The 13,532-nt window shown below is 55.1% G+C and overlaps 1 protein-coding gene across 8 annotated transcripts in view; it reads left to right on the forward strand.

Moving 5' to 3' along the window:
- ABCC6 (ATP binding cassette subfamily C member 6) overlaps positions 1 to 11,246 on the forward strand; it is a 57,429-nt gene extending 46,183 nt beyond the window's left edge. For 7 of the 8 annotated variants that reach the window (XM_037815131.1, XM_037815133.1, XM_037815132.1 and 4 more), the window contains 8 exons: positions 1,441 to 1,640; positions 3,728 to 3,854; positions 5,172 to 5,273; positions 6,204 to 6,350; positions 8,220 to 8,378; positions 8,470 to 8,636; positions 10,112 to 10,306; positions 10,838 to 11,246. In XM_037815131.1, the coding sequence (XP_037671059.1) occupies positions 1,441 to 1,640; positions 3,728 to 3,854; positions 5,172 to 5,273; positions 6,204 to 6,350; positions 8,220 to 8,378; positions 8,470 to 8,636; positions 10,112 to 10,306; positions 10,838 to 10,946 (1,206 nt within the window). In that variant the 3' untranslated portion in view covers positions 10,947 to 11,246. Of the gene's footprint in view, positions 1 to 1,440; positions 1,641 to 3,727; positions 3,855 to 5,171; positions 5,274 to 6,203; positions 6,351 to 8,219; positions 8,379 to 8,469; positions 8,637 to 10,111; positions 10,307 to 10,837 lie in introns of those variants that run through there. The other variant, XR_005213667.1, reaches the window with a different exon arrangement.
- Positions 11,247 to 13,532: the final 2,286 nt, after the last annotated feature.

Raw genomic sequence — 13,532 nt, forward strand, 5'->3', positions numbered from 1 at the left:
GTTTCTGAGTGTTTTCCTCTGCCTCTTGAGATCTGCTGTTGTATGTCTCCATTTTGTCCTTCATCTCATGTGTTGTGCCTTTCATTTCTATAGGTTCTGTCAGTTGTTTTTTCAAACTTTCGATTTCTACCATATGTGCACCCAGTGTTTTCATTATATGATTCATCTCTTTTGCCATATTTTCCCTAAACATTCTGAATTGATCCAGCACAATTGTTTAAATTTCTGTATCTCAGTTGAAGTATAAGTTTGTTCCTTTGACTGGGCCATAACTTCTCCCCTCCTAGTGTAGATTGTAGTTTTCTGTTGTCTAGGTATCTGGCCTCCTTGGTTACCCCAATCAGGTTTTCCTAGACCAGAATGGGCTCAGGTCTTGGAAGGAGGCAATAGTTTCAGGTCTCTCTGAGGGTGTCCTAGAAGATTGATGTACCCTGTGAGGCCTCAAGTCACTGTGCTTTTCTGCCCATCAGGTAGCGCCTGTCAGCCTGTAGCTCCAGACTGGTGTAAGGAGGTGTGGCCCGTGGCTGTTTTCCCCAAGGCTCTGGGGTCTGGTTCTGAATGGAAAGCGGGTAGTAGAGCTTGGCACTGCCTCTTTCCTCTTAGGGAAGATATACCCCCTGGGGAGAGGTCATTTGCATTTGAATAGTCTCTGACTCTGCTATCTCAATCCTTGTCTGGGTCTGAGCACTGGGAATTGAAAATGGCTGAGACTTTCTCCATAGAGTGGAAAAAGGGATGTAAAGACCCCCTTCAGGGTCAGTTTGCGGCCCCCCATCATTTTCACCCATTGGCCAGAGACAGCACCCAGTACTCTAGGCTCCCCCTCCCTCCCAGAGAGGTCTCCAGCTTTCCAAGGTCAGTCATCACCAAAAGCCTCTGTCTGCTTATTGGGGATTCGTAGCTTGTATTGAGCAGTCCACGTGTGCTAACTAAAACCCCAGTTGGATCTCAGCTGCGCTATATTTGCTTGCTCAGAGAGTGCTGCTCTCTAGCACCACGAGGCTTTGCAGTTCAGCCATGGAGGGAGGGGGCTCCTGGCTCAGGTCTGCAGTTTTTACTTAACAGATTTTATGCTGCATTCTTAGGCATTCCTCCCAAATCAGTTTGGTGTATGATGAGTGGATGGCCATGTTCTAGTTGTTCCTGGCTGTTTATTAGTTGTTCCAGGGGGACTAACTAACTTCCACTCCTCTCTTTGCTGCCATCTTCTTTCTCTTCTTGGAGGTTCTTAAAATTTTCCAGGGGATTTTAAAAAAGAATCACAGAGCTCTGACTCTGCAAGGAAACTGGGATCCAGAGAGGTGAAGCAAGTGGCCCAAGGCTACACAGCAAGCTGGTAACAGAACCTGGTCTAGAACCCTGTGCTTGGGGCTCCCCATGCTTCTGGAAGTTGCCTGACTGTGTCTGTGTCCTCTGCCCTCCCCACCCACCCTACCTCAGAGTCTGTACGTAGCCAGCTCATGTCAGCTGAGACGCCTGGAGTCAGCCAGCCACTCGCCCGTGTGCTCCCACATGGCCGAGACATTCCAGGGCAGTGCAGTGGTCCGGGCGTTCCAGGCCCAGAAACAATTCGTGGCTCAGAACAATGCACACGTGGATGAAAGCCAGAGGGTCAGTTTCCCACAGCTGGTGGCTGACAGGTAGGAAGGGCCTGTGGGCAGAGATGACCCTATAATCCTTCTGTGTTCCCAGAGGGTGAGACCAGAGGGCCAAGAATATCATGTAAGCTCAGAGAGGTCAAGTGGCCTGCCCAAGGTCACACAGTGAGTTGAGGGCAAAGCTGAGGCTAGACCCCATTGTGAGCAGTTGGAACCTGAATTGAGGGGTCCCCAGTAGCAGGTGAGCAGGACGTATAGGTATCAGTAAATGGAAGAAGTTTCCATTGCCTGGATGACAAAGCAGCCACATAAGCATCCCTGGCCTCCTTTTGGTACTAAGAAAGAACAGGAACACAAGCTTTGAGCAGAGACAGACATGGGTTCAAATCCCGGTTCTGCCACTTATGAGCTGGGTGATCTTGGGCAAGTTACATAACCTCTCTGAGCCTCATTTGTCAAACTGGGATGATACAGAGTGGCTGGATTAAATAAATACTCTCACAGGTAATGCTTGTAACATGCTTACGACACACCTGGCACTGTTCTAAGCACTCTACATGGATCAACTTATTTAATTCTCTTAACCACCCATGGTGCAGAGACTGTTTTATAGATGATGAATCTGAGGCACAGAGAGGTTCAGGAACTTGCCCAAGGTCACACAGCTAATAAATGGTGGAGCCAGGATTTGAATCCATGCTGTCTACAGCCAGCATGTGGAGAGGATCAGGTGCATAGTAGGTATTCAATAAATGCGAACTCTTTTTTTCTTTCTGCTTAAGTCCCTAGCGAGCTGGGGCTATCAGGCTCTGCAGCTGCAGGCAGTGTCCTAATTCCACATGACCTCCGGGGGACTCCACCTGCCCCTTCCTAGGTCCTGGCCTAGGGAGCTTCAGGGGGGGCTTTTCTGCTGGGGAAAGGACCTCGGGAACATTTAGTGAACACCTACTATGTGCACGGCTCAGTGATTTTCGTGCTGTACTTGGCACACCTCATTCAATCCACTCTGCTGTAATGAGGCAGATATTCCCTTGTTATCACGCTGGGTAAACTGAGGTTCAGAGAAGTGAAGGATGCCAAGGTCAGGCATCTAGGAAGTGGCAGACTCCATGTGGGTCCTTATTCGTTTATTCAATTATTAGTTCATTCATCAAGAAGCACGGTCTGTTGGAAAGATGTGGCTTTCTGGTATCAGGCAGATGTGGCATTTGTTAAGTGCGTGGACTTAGGCAAGTACCTAACCCTGTTGAGCCTCAGTTTCCTTGTCTGTCAAATGGGGATAACAAAACCCTGCTTGTAAGGTTGTTAGGAGAACCACATGTTCTGGATAGTAAAACTCAGACCTCCCTGAAGGCTTTTTATCTCTTTTGTTCATGGCTGTGACACCAGCATCTCGAACATGCCTAGCACAGAGTAGGTGCTCAATAAATATTTGTTGAATGAATGGATGATGGATGGATGGATGGATGGATGGATGGTAGAGTAGGAACTCATAACAGGGGTGTGTACTGATCCAATATTTGTTGAGCACCTGCTACGTGCTGGGCCCTGTGCTAGGTACAAGGGATAGAGCTGGGAAAGAGACAGACAGACAAGGTCTCTGCCCTCACGGACCTCACGCTCTATGATGGAGATCCATCGTTGATGGCTGATTCAAGAGCTTAGTTACAGACCAATAACTACTAGGAAGGAAGGAATCAGTGGTGTGATCACGAGAAAAGAGAGGAGCAGTCAAGGAAGGCTCCTGGAGAAGGTGATATTTGAGCTGCCTTGCGCATGAAGAGGAGTTGGCCACATGGAGGTGGAAATCAGACCCAGGCAGGGGGCAACAAGGGTGTGACGCTGAGAAAGGATGTGGCCTGGCATATTCAGAAACAGGAAAGCAGCCAGTGCAGCAGAGCTTTACTGAGTGCCTAGTGTGTGCCAGGCCCCAAGCTGGGGACAGGTGAGGCAGAGCAGTGTCACCTTCACTCACTCACCTGGGTCTGGGAGGTGTGGAGAAGACCGTGGCGGGGACTCCCAGGGGCTCACGAGCAGACCTGATAATCAGCCCTTGTGCCAAGAGGAGCAGGCAGCCCCTGGCGGATCTGGACGCCCACTGACCCTGCCCTGCCCGCTTCCCCTTGCAGGTGGCTCGCAGCCAACCTGGAGCTCCTGGGAAACACCCTGGTGTTTGCGGCTGCCGCATGTGCTGTGCTGAGCAGGGCCCACCTCAGCGCCGGCCTCGTGGGCTTCTCTGTCTCCGCCGCCCTCCAGGTATTCCGAGCGCCCATCCCCTGACCTGGGCTCAGGGATGCAGGCAGAACCAGAGACAGACAGACAGATAGACCCCTGACAGGAGGACCTTCCAGGACCCTGAGTCCAAACTCTCAACAGATAAGGAAAGTACAGCTCTACAAGGGCTGGACTCGGTGAGGCGAGCTGGCTGGACATTTTAGCCAAGGATCTTCCCTCTTGAGCCGAGTGTGCTCCTCTGGAAAATGGGGCAGTAATCCCATCGCTGCAGACATTGCAGAGACCAGTTGAGAGGAAGAATAGAGAGTGTATTTCCAGTGCATCATAGACGTTTAACCTTTTGCTAATAAAGGCAATATAATGTAATGTCAGGTCATGATAAATGCTATGAAGAAAAAACCGTTGTGTGTGTGTACACCTACACACAGAGACACACAGAGCACTTGCTATTACCCTGGCATTGCTCTAAGAGCTTTATCAATATTTACTCATTTAAATCCAACAGCCCCATTAGTATTCTTAATTTATGATGGAGGCAGCTAAGACCGCAAGAGCTTAAGGATAAAGCAAAGAAAGGGACAGAGCACGGTGGGGGATATTTTTCTATTGCCCAGCCAGGCAAGTCCTCTCTGAGGAGGGGACCTGGGGGTGGAGTCTTCCCTGCAGAGGGAACAGCAGGAGCAAAGGCCCAGAGGTGGGGGTGTGGCTGGTGTGTCTGAGGCACAAGAAGGCTGGGGTGGCTGGAGAGGGTGAGCAAGGGCTGTGGAGAAGAGGACATGGCCTGGAGCAGACAGGGCATGGAGGCCCTGGAGAGGCAGTGGTCCCAAGTGGGATGGGAAATTGATGGAGACCCAGCCCCTCTGGGAAAACTCTCAGAATGGGAAGTCGGCTGGCCTGGGTCCTGCTGTGTTCCTCAGGCAAGCTACATGCCCTCTCTGGTCCTCTTTCCTGACCAGAGTCAAGATGGGTTATGCGTGGGGGCCTCTTTGGGCCCTGCATGCTCTGGTTCTACTGAAGGAGGGAAGGGGTCCTGTTTGCTACAGGCAAATTCCGTCTTCTTGGGCCCTAATCCTTGGGCTGCCCCACTCCGTCATTCTCTGCCCTCCCTCCCCCCAATTTTTTTTTTTTTTTCCTCCTCTGGGTCCTGCCTCCCAGCTCCTGCCCTGAGGGGCTGATGCAAGGACTCAAAGACAAAGTAGCTGCCCTCAAGGTCACTGCTATTGGGATCACTGACGTGATGGGGAGAAAGGGAGGGGTGGTCAGGACGGCTCTCCGGGGAGGCAGCCGAGGCCCGCAGTGGCCTTGCTGAGCCCAGCCCCGGACGTCTTCTTGCCCCAGGTGACCCAGACGCTGCAGTGGGCTGTTCGTAGCTGGACAGACCTGGAGAGCAGCGTCGTGGCGGTGGAGAGGATGAAGGACTATTCCCGGACACCCAAGGAGGTGATGGGGTGGGCGCCCCAGCCGGGACTTGCAGAGGGCGGCGGACTCAAGTCGGCATCCGCCACAGGCTTTGGAGTTGGCACCCTTTCCTTTCCCCTTCTCAGCCCCCTCCAGCCTGGGCCCAGTCACAGCCAGGGTGCCTGGTTGGGCTAAGAGCAGGGGGTCCGGAGCCAGGTCAAAGCTCAGCTCCTTCACATCGTTGCTGGAGCAAGGGAGGTCACCCCTCTGAGCCTCAGGAGACCCCGAGAGTAACAGTGACATTCAGCACCATTACAGAAACATAGTAGCCATGCAACAATGATGTAACGGCAACATTCCAGAAACATAACTGCAACCCAACAGCAGGCTGGCAGCACCACCATGGCGCCCTGCCAGCGACATCCCAGCCACATCCCAGCCACTTAACAGTCCTGGGAGTTCCTGGGAGGGTCACGTGAGATCCTGCAGCAAAGGACTTAGTCAGTGTTTGCACACCGTACATGTGCAATACGTGCCCACTACCCTCATTAGCCCCATTTCACAGACAGGGAAATCAAGGCACCAGGGGGCACAGTGACCTGCTCAAGGTCATGGGAATAGCAAATGGCAGTGTTGGTCTTTCTGTGCCACTGTCCTTCTCTCTTCACAAAGAGGAGGCTCCACTCCTACTAGACAGAGAGAGGAGATTCTGATTTGACAATAAACAGGGGCTCTTAATAATAATCAAAGAGGTAAAGGGTAGTCAGCACCATCATCTTATGATACCAGATATTTATTTTTAGTCTTACTATGTTCTGCACCTGCTGTCATTTAATTTCCACAATAACCCTGTAAAATAGCAGTAAATACACCCATTTTACAGAAGGGGAAACGGAGGCTCAGAGAGGTAGACCGCCCCGTGAGCAGCCTTGGGGAAAGGCTCCTCTGACTCGGTGTCCCCTTCTGCCCCAGGCCCCCTGGAGGCTGCCCACCTGTGCGGCACGGCCCCCCTGGCCTCGGCAGGGGCAGATCGAGTTCCGGGGCTTTGGGCTACGGTACCGGCCCGAGCTCCCGCTGGCCGTGCGCGGCGTGTCCTTCAAGATCCAGCCCGGAGAGAAGGTGAGTGAGTGCTCCTGAGCTCCGGCTGCCTCCCCGAGGACCCTGGCTCAGGTCCCCTCCTCTTCAGCGCCACCCTGCCCTAGAGGGGACGCTCAGCGGTCCCAGACCTGCTCCCATCTTGGTAACGCCCCCTCCACCGTCCATGTGGGTGTCCCAGATTCAGGAGGCACCTCCCCATCTCCTGGTCACTTCTTTTTCTAGCATTTCTTGAACCCACCTGGGTGCTGGGCAGCATTGCCAAACACACTACTTACCTCATCCAGTTTGCATGGACTTGATTCCTGGCTTGGCCAGGGGTGAGCTTGGGCGGGGTCTCAGTTTCCTTTGTCTGTAAAATGGGGAAAAAATAGTACCAAACTCGTAGAGGCATTACGAAGTTTAAGTGAGTTCTTGCATGTGGTATTAGATGGAAGCACTTCATATCACCTGCATGCTACAGAAATGTTTACTAACGCTTTTATGTATTGTGAATTGAATTTTTACTCTCAAACAAACCTATGGGGAAGGTGCCAGCGTTGTTCTGTTTTACAGATGCCCAGTTAGGGCCACCCTCCTCGTCCCCTGCCCTCTGCTCTCCAGCGATCTCTATTTGAGCATGGAAAGCTCCTCCCCACTAGCTCTCGGCTTCCCTCAGGGTAAAGCCCAAACCCGTGGCCTTGACCTTCAAGGCCCTGCCCAGCTCAGGCTGGTCCACTCTCCACTTCATTCACTGCTCCACCAGGACTTGGCCAACCCTGGTGGAGCAGCTGCCTCTGGGCCTGGTGGGGCGACACGGTGCTGGCCTCGGTGAGCTTATGTTCCAGTACTTGGCGTGATTTACCTGGAGACTTCCCCAAACTCCTACCCACCTGTCAAGAGTCCACTCAAGAATCTCCTCCTCCATGAAGCCTTCTCTGATTACCCCATCTACCCCCATCCCAGGCAGCATGAACAGCACCTCCATCGCTTACCCCCATTGCTTCAGGTCTGGAACTTGATTATAGAGAGCGCTTGTTTATCACACAGAGTTAAAATGCAGGTGACTCAGTCACACCACTTCTGAAACCAGATGGTGAGCCCTTTGGAGCAAGGGCTTTTTAATTTCTGTGTTCTCAGTGCCTCGCAGGGGACCTGGCATTCAGTGGGGGGTGACCCATGTGTTTCATTCATTTATTAAACAAATAGTGTTGGACCCACACCATGTGTCAGACCCTGAGGATGCAGCTGTAAGCAAGAGAGAGAAGGGTGGAGGAAGGATGGAGGACAGATAAAAGGACATGCAGCTGGATGGAAGGATGAGGGATGGACAGTTGGACAAATAAAAGGAAGGGCAATGAATGAATGGAAAGATGGGGTTGAAGAAAGAATGAGAGATGGAAGTGTAGGAGTATGGCTGGAAAGGTGGTGGGAGAAGGATGAGGGATAGATAAAAGGGCGCTGTATGGATGGAAGGATGGGGGATAGAAGGAAAGATGGGGGTGGATGGAAGGATGGGAGACAGATAAAGGAGAGGAGGATGGAAGGATGAGGGATATGGAAGGATGTGGTAAGGTGGAAGGACAGAAGGAAGGGTGAGGGGATAGATGGAAAGTCAGGAGAGGTACATCTGGATGAAGGAAAGATAGAAAAATAAACAGATGGGCGCTCGAGTGGACTGATGGATGGATGTGTGGAAGGGTGGACAGGTGGACAGGTAGAAAGATGGACATGAAGAGATGGAAGGATGGATGCTCAGAGGTTGACGGACGGATGGATGGATGGACGGATGGATGGATGGACGGATGGACAGGCAAGCCTTTGGTGCAGGGGAAACCTCTCCCCTGCATGCTCCGACATGCTTCCCCTGGCCAGGCCTGCTCAGAGTGCTCCCTGCCCTCCCACCCCCTGCAGGTGGGCATTGTAGGCAGGACGGGGGCTGGGAAGTCCTCCCTGGCCAGGGGCCTGCTGCGGCTCCTGGAGGCGGCCGAGGGCGGGATCTGGATCGACGGGGTCCGCATCGCCGACGTGGGGCTGCACACGCTGCGGTCCAGGGTCACCATCATCCCGCAGGTGAGGCCCGGGGCAGCCGGGCAGGGGCGGAGGGGGCAGGAGGAGGCAGCGAGGCTGGGCCGGGCCATGACCTGCTCCCTCCCCCGGCCAGGACCCCATCCTGTTCCCCGGCTCCCTGCGCATGAACCTCGACCTGCTCCAGGAACACTCGGACGAGGCCATCTGGGCAGCCCTGGGGACGGTGCACCTCCGGGCCTTGGTGACCAGCCTGCCCGGCCAGCTGCAGTACGAGTGTGCTGAGCAAGGGGACGACTTGAGGTGAGGCCGGGGCCCTGCGGCGGGCGGGCACGTGCGGCCACGACACCCTTCCTCGGGCACTGACGGGCCCTCAGGAAAGCTACCTTCCCGGAGGGTGTATCAACCCCATTATTAATAATCATAACACAGCCCCATCCCTTATTGGTAATTCCAAAGCCAACAAAACCTTTGAACACCAAGTTTCTTCTTCCTCAGTTTGGCTCCTAAATTTATTTGGTGGCAAAACCCAACCTCGACTGCCACGAGGCTATTTATAGTCTATTTATCCCACTCAATAGTTATTTTGTTAGCAAAATATTGTGGTTGATCCTTGGTGCTCAGCCCGGACCTCCTGGGGGTAAGTAACACATGGGGCAGGTCTTTTGAAAACCTGAGACATCCTGTATGGGCCCTGAGGATTGTAGGATAAGGCGCTGGGGCCCCTAATGGTTTCCACGCATTATAGAAGCCACGTGGGTTTAAAGCTAGGCTCCCCCACTTGCCGGTTGTAGGACTTTGGGCAAGTCACTCAGCCTGTGGTGCCTCAGTTTCCCCATCTGCAAAATGGAAGTGATAATAGTACCTGCCTACTCGTGTGAGAGTGAAGCAGGTCAGTTACGCGTGTAAAGAGGTCGAATCGGCATCCGCATGTGGGAAACGGTCAGTGTTCATTTTTGTCCTCAGAGCCGCGCTCTCCCCGGGCCTGTGGCCCAGAGCTGAAGCTTGAGACTTGCCCAGGGGCCCCCAGCGGGTGAGTGGTGAGGCTGGGACCAGGCCAGGCCTGAGCCCCCCGACGCCTGTCCGGCAGCCTCCACCCTACCCCAGCACGAGAACGTCCCCTGGCCGCCTGTCCCTAGAAAGCAGCCCAGCCACACTAGGTCCCCAGAGGCCAGCCCCAGCTGGTCATGTGACCTGAGCCTCAACTTCCCCATCTGTGACGAGGCTAAGAGACGCGGCCCTCCGAGGGCTGACTGCGCTGGGCACGCCGCTAAGCGCTTTCCTGTGCCCCGTCTTGACTGCACGACTGGGGGAGGAAGGAAGCAGGACAGTGGGGTCATGTCCTGGGGTCATATGCTGGCTCTGCCACTAAGTGTGGCCCCAGCCAAGTCACGTAACCCGTGTGTCCATTTCCCCCTCTGTAAAAAGGGGAAAGAACGATACTGAGCCTTGTGGTCAGTGTGAGAATTGAGCCAGTAGATCCCCAAGCACCCGGAAAAGGTCTGGCCCAGTGCAAAGGCCATAGACATGTTTGTCAAAAGAGCCCTTCACAGGTGAGGAAACTGAGGCACGCAGGGTTTGAAAAACTTGCTCAAGTCACCCGGCTCGAAGGCTCCAGCCTGATCTGCCTGACCCCACGTGTGGATGCACACATACACGCACACACACACACACGCTGCATCTGTGGCTTTTGTGTGTGCCCCTTCATGGGCACACCCTAAAAACCCTGATGTGCAGGCAGGGAAACATCAGGTCTGATGTCCCACTCTCGTTCCCAGTGTGGGTCAGAAGCAGCTCCTCTGTCTGGCACGTGCCCTGCTCCGGAAAACCCAGATCCTCATCCTGGACGAGGCCACGGCCGCCGTGGACCCCGCCACGGAGCACCAGATGCAGGCGGCGCTGGGGAGCTGGCTGGCGGGGTGCACCGTGCTGCTCATCGCCCACCGCCTGCGCTCGGTGGTGGACTGCGCCAGGTACGGCACCCCGCCCCCCACTGTCCTAGGGAAAGCACCCTCCCATCATTGCGCCAGGTACAGCACCCCTTTCCCACGTGCGACAGGTAAAGCCCACCCCTTGCATGCACCAGGTAAAGCAACCCTCCCTCTCTGTGCCAGGTAAAGCACCCTTCCCCCACTGCACAGGGAAAGCACCCCTCCCCCCTCTTCACCAGGTAAGGCAACCCTCCCCCCACATTGCCAGTTAAGGCCCCCAGAGTAGCATTTGAGGTTCAGAGGGACCCGCAGCAGCAGGTAGAAGAAGGAGCCAGACACAGTCCACGCCCACAGGGGTCAGGGTTTAGAGCCGGATGGGCCCTCGGTGTGGATTCCACGTGCCCGTTGCACAGGTGCCAGACCGATGGCCGGAGGGACATGCTTCCGACCTGGCTGGCAACCCCAGGAACACCAGACTTCAGGGAGCCCACCTCGGAGATGCACACTGGGCCTTCCGGGGTGCCGGGTGCAGCTGCTGTTGAAGGAGCTGCCCTTCTCCCCGCCTCCCCGCAGGGTGCTGGTCATGGACGACGGGCAGGTGGTGGAGAGCGGCAGCCCGGCTCAGCTGCTGGCCCGGAAAGGCCTGTTCTACAGGCTGGCGCAGGAGTCAGGCCTGGTCTGAGCTGGGCCCCCCCCACCATCGCGCCGGCCCAGAGGGATCGCCCTGGGCTCACGGGCAGCCCCAGTCCATGCAGAGTCTGGATCCCTCTCTGCTCTCCTGAGAACATGGGCAGATTATCACAGAGCATCAGGCCTGGAGGCTCCTCAACCCGGGCTAATCCCATCCTGTTGATCCCAGAGCTGGAATCTGCAGCGGCTGTCCCGGCCCTGGCTGCCCACGGCGCTCGCCTGGGAGTGCAAAGAAAACAGCTGTACCAGGCGCCACCCCAGATGGATTAAACCAGACTCTCTAGTTTTCAAACAACTAGCCTTGTTATTTTGAGAAAGCAGGTTTCCAAGCAGTTGTGAGGCATAATGCAGTGAGCTCCCATACGTGCTTTACCCAGTTTCCCCAGCGCCTCCGTCTTTCAGTATCACAACTGGGATTTTGACACTGAGGTAACCCACCCGTCTCAGATTTCTGCAGTGGTATCTATACTCATCTGTGTGTACGTGTGTGTGTGTGTGTGTGTGTGTGTGTGTGTGTGTGTGTGTGCATTCCATGCAAGTTCATCACATGCAAGTTCATGTACCACAACCACAGTCAAGATCCAACACTTCCGGCACCAGGATCCTCCATGCTGCCTTTTTATAGCCACACCCGCTCCCCACCCCCACCCAACCCCAGTCCCCACAACCCTCCTCTGCCTTCCGTTTTGGCCGATGAGTTTTAGAAGCTCTCCACCTGTTGCAGCGTGCTCCTCCGTTGCGGTAGATAAGCTCCCAGGAGCTTATCCCAGGTGGAGGCAGAGGTGGGGTCTCTCCCCACCCAGAAGGGGCCACCCCTGTAGGGCTCAGGCACGGGCAGTGAGAATGTGCAGTTCCCAAAGGAGATCCCAGGAGCGAGAACTCCTCAGCCCCCATGGGGAGGATTTGGCCGGGGCTTGCAGATTTCACACCTGTGGTTCCTAAAGGCTGGATTCTGGCTTCGCAGGGGGAGCCCCAAGGACCCCCGTGGAGCGGGAGCCGCAGTTGAAAGTCAAGGGTCCGGGCGTGGTTGAAGCTGACACTTGCTTCAGTGAAGAGCATTTTTGACAGCAGTCGGGGGAAAGAGGAACTAAGGGGCCAAAATAGCCAGGCCCAAGGTCATTCGTATTTTGTTGTACTGGGCAGTGTGAGAAATCAGATGGCTCCCTCGGTCACCACTAGATGCTACGGCAGGTGTCTCGTGGCCCTCTTGGGATGCTGCAAGGATAAAATAAGCTGGCACACGTGAGGGCTCAGGGCATAACTGGCACAGCACAAGCGTTAGATAAACGTTTGCGATGACCATCAGTGCTGTTGTGTCTGGGGACTTCTGTGGGAACACAGAGACTGGCAGAGACCAGAGTTTCCCATGTTGACATCTGGGGCCCGATCGTTCTGTGTTTGGGGGCGGGGGGGGCTCCTGTGCACTGTAGGATGTTCAGCAGCATCTCCGGCCTTTACCACTAGGTGGCAGTAGCAGCCCCTGACGTTGGCCAGTGTTGCCTGGGGGCCTGAATCACCCTGTTTGAGGATCGCTGGCTAGCCTGACCCACTGCCACCGAGTCCGGCCGCGCTCACCTGAGCAACGGCTGTGGGTGAGTCAGGAGGGACCCGCGGACGCCACCTGCTCCAGCCAGACCACAGGCACATTCTGATGGTTCAGTCCGACACAGGGTTTTGTGACTCTACCTCAGCCACCAACTAATCTAAGTCTGGATTTATTCCAGCTTCTACCTCCCTTTTCCAGGGTATGGCTCATGGAGTCCGTCACTTTCAAACCAGGGCAGGGAGCCCACATGCTTCAGCTGCCCCGACCACACCTACAAAGCACTGGGTGCCCGTTAATAGCTATTACTAGCCCACTTTGCAGGTGAGGAAACTGAGGCTGGAAGAGTCAACTTGCCTGCCCGCTGCCCAAGGCCCCCCAGCTCATGAGTGGTGGAAAGGGGATTTGCCCCCAGATCTATCTAATGCCAAAGCTCCGGTCCTCCCATGGGATGGCTGTCCTCCATTAAAGAAAAGGAAGGCCTTCGTGGTGCAGTTTTCTTCTCTCTGCCTGGAGCTGGGCTGCCTGACGTCTCCTGCAAAGTGGTCCCAGCAAAGGGGGCGGCCGCCGTGTTTTGGGGTCATCAACTCACCGGAGCCTCTCCCGTGCACCAAGGTTGGCCAGGGAGTGGAGTGTGGGCCATGGTCAGCTGGCGAGTGGAGGGCCAGCGCCCACCCCGGGTCCCCAGGGAGCCGGCAGCAGGGTCCTCCAGGCTGCTCATCCCCCACCTGGGCTCCTGCGGGCCGATGAATCTCGGCAGTGTCCACCTCATCACTAACCACAAGCCTGCGCGCCAGATCCAGCTCTCAATGCCACACGCATAGGAGTTTGGCACTTGCACCTACATGAGGAAAGGTCTATCGCCCAGCCCCTTACTGGGGCCTTTTGATGGGGAAGGCAGTGTTATTAGGCCCCTTTTACAGAGAGAGCTTAAGCAAGCGGGGGTCTGAACCTGGGAGGTCTGGCTCTAGAGCCATGCTCCCAACCACCATGCCATGCTGCTTCTTTAGATCTAGAACATCAGCTCACCAGTTC

Source organism: Choloepus didactylus, chromosome 21 (genome assembly GCF_015220235.1).
Source record: "Choloepus didactylus isolate mChoDid1 chromosome 21, mChoDid1.pri, whole genome shotgun sequence".
In the NCBI taxonomy this organism is placed as follows: Eukaryota; Metazoa; Chordata; class Mammalia; order Pilosa; family Megalonychidae; genus Choloepus; species Choloepus didactylus.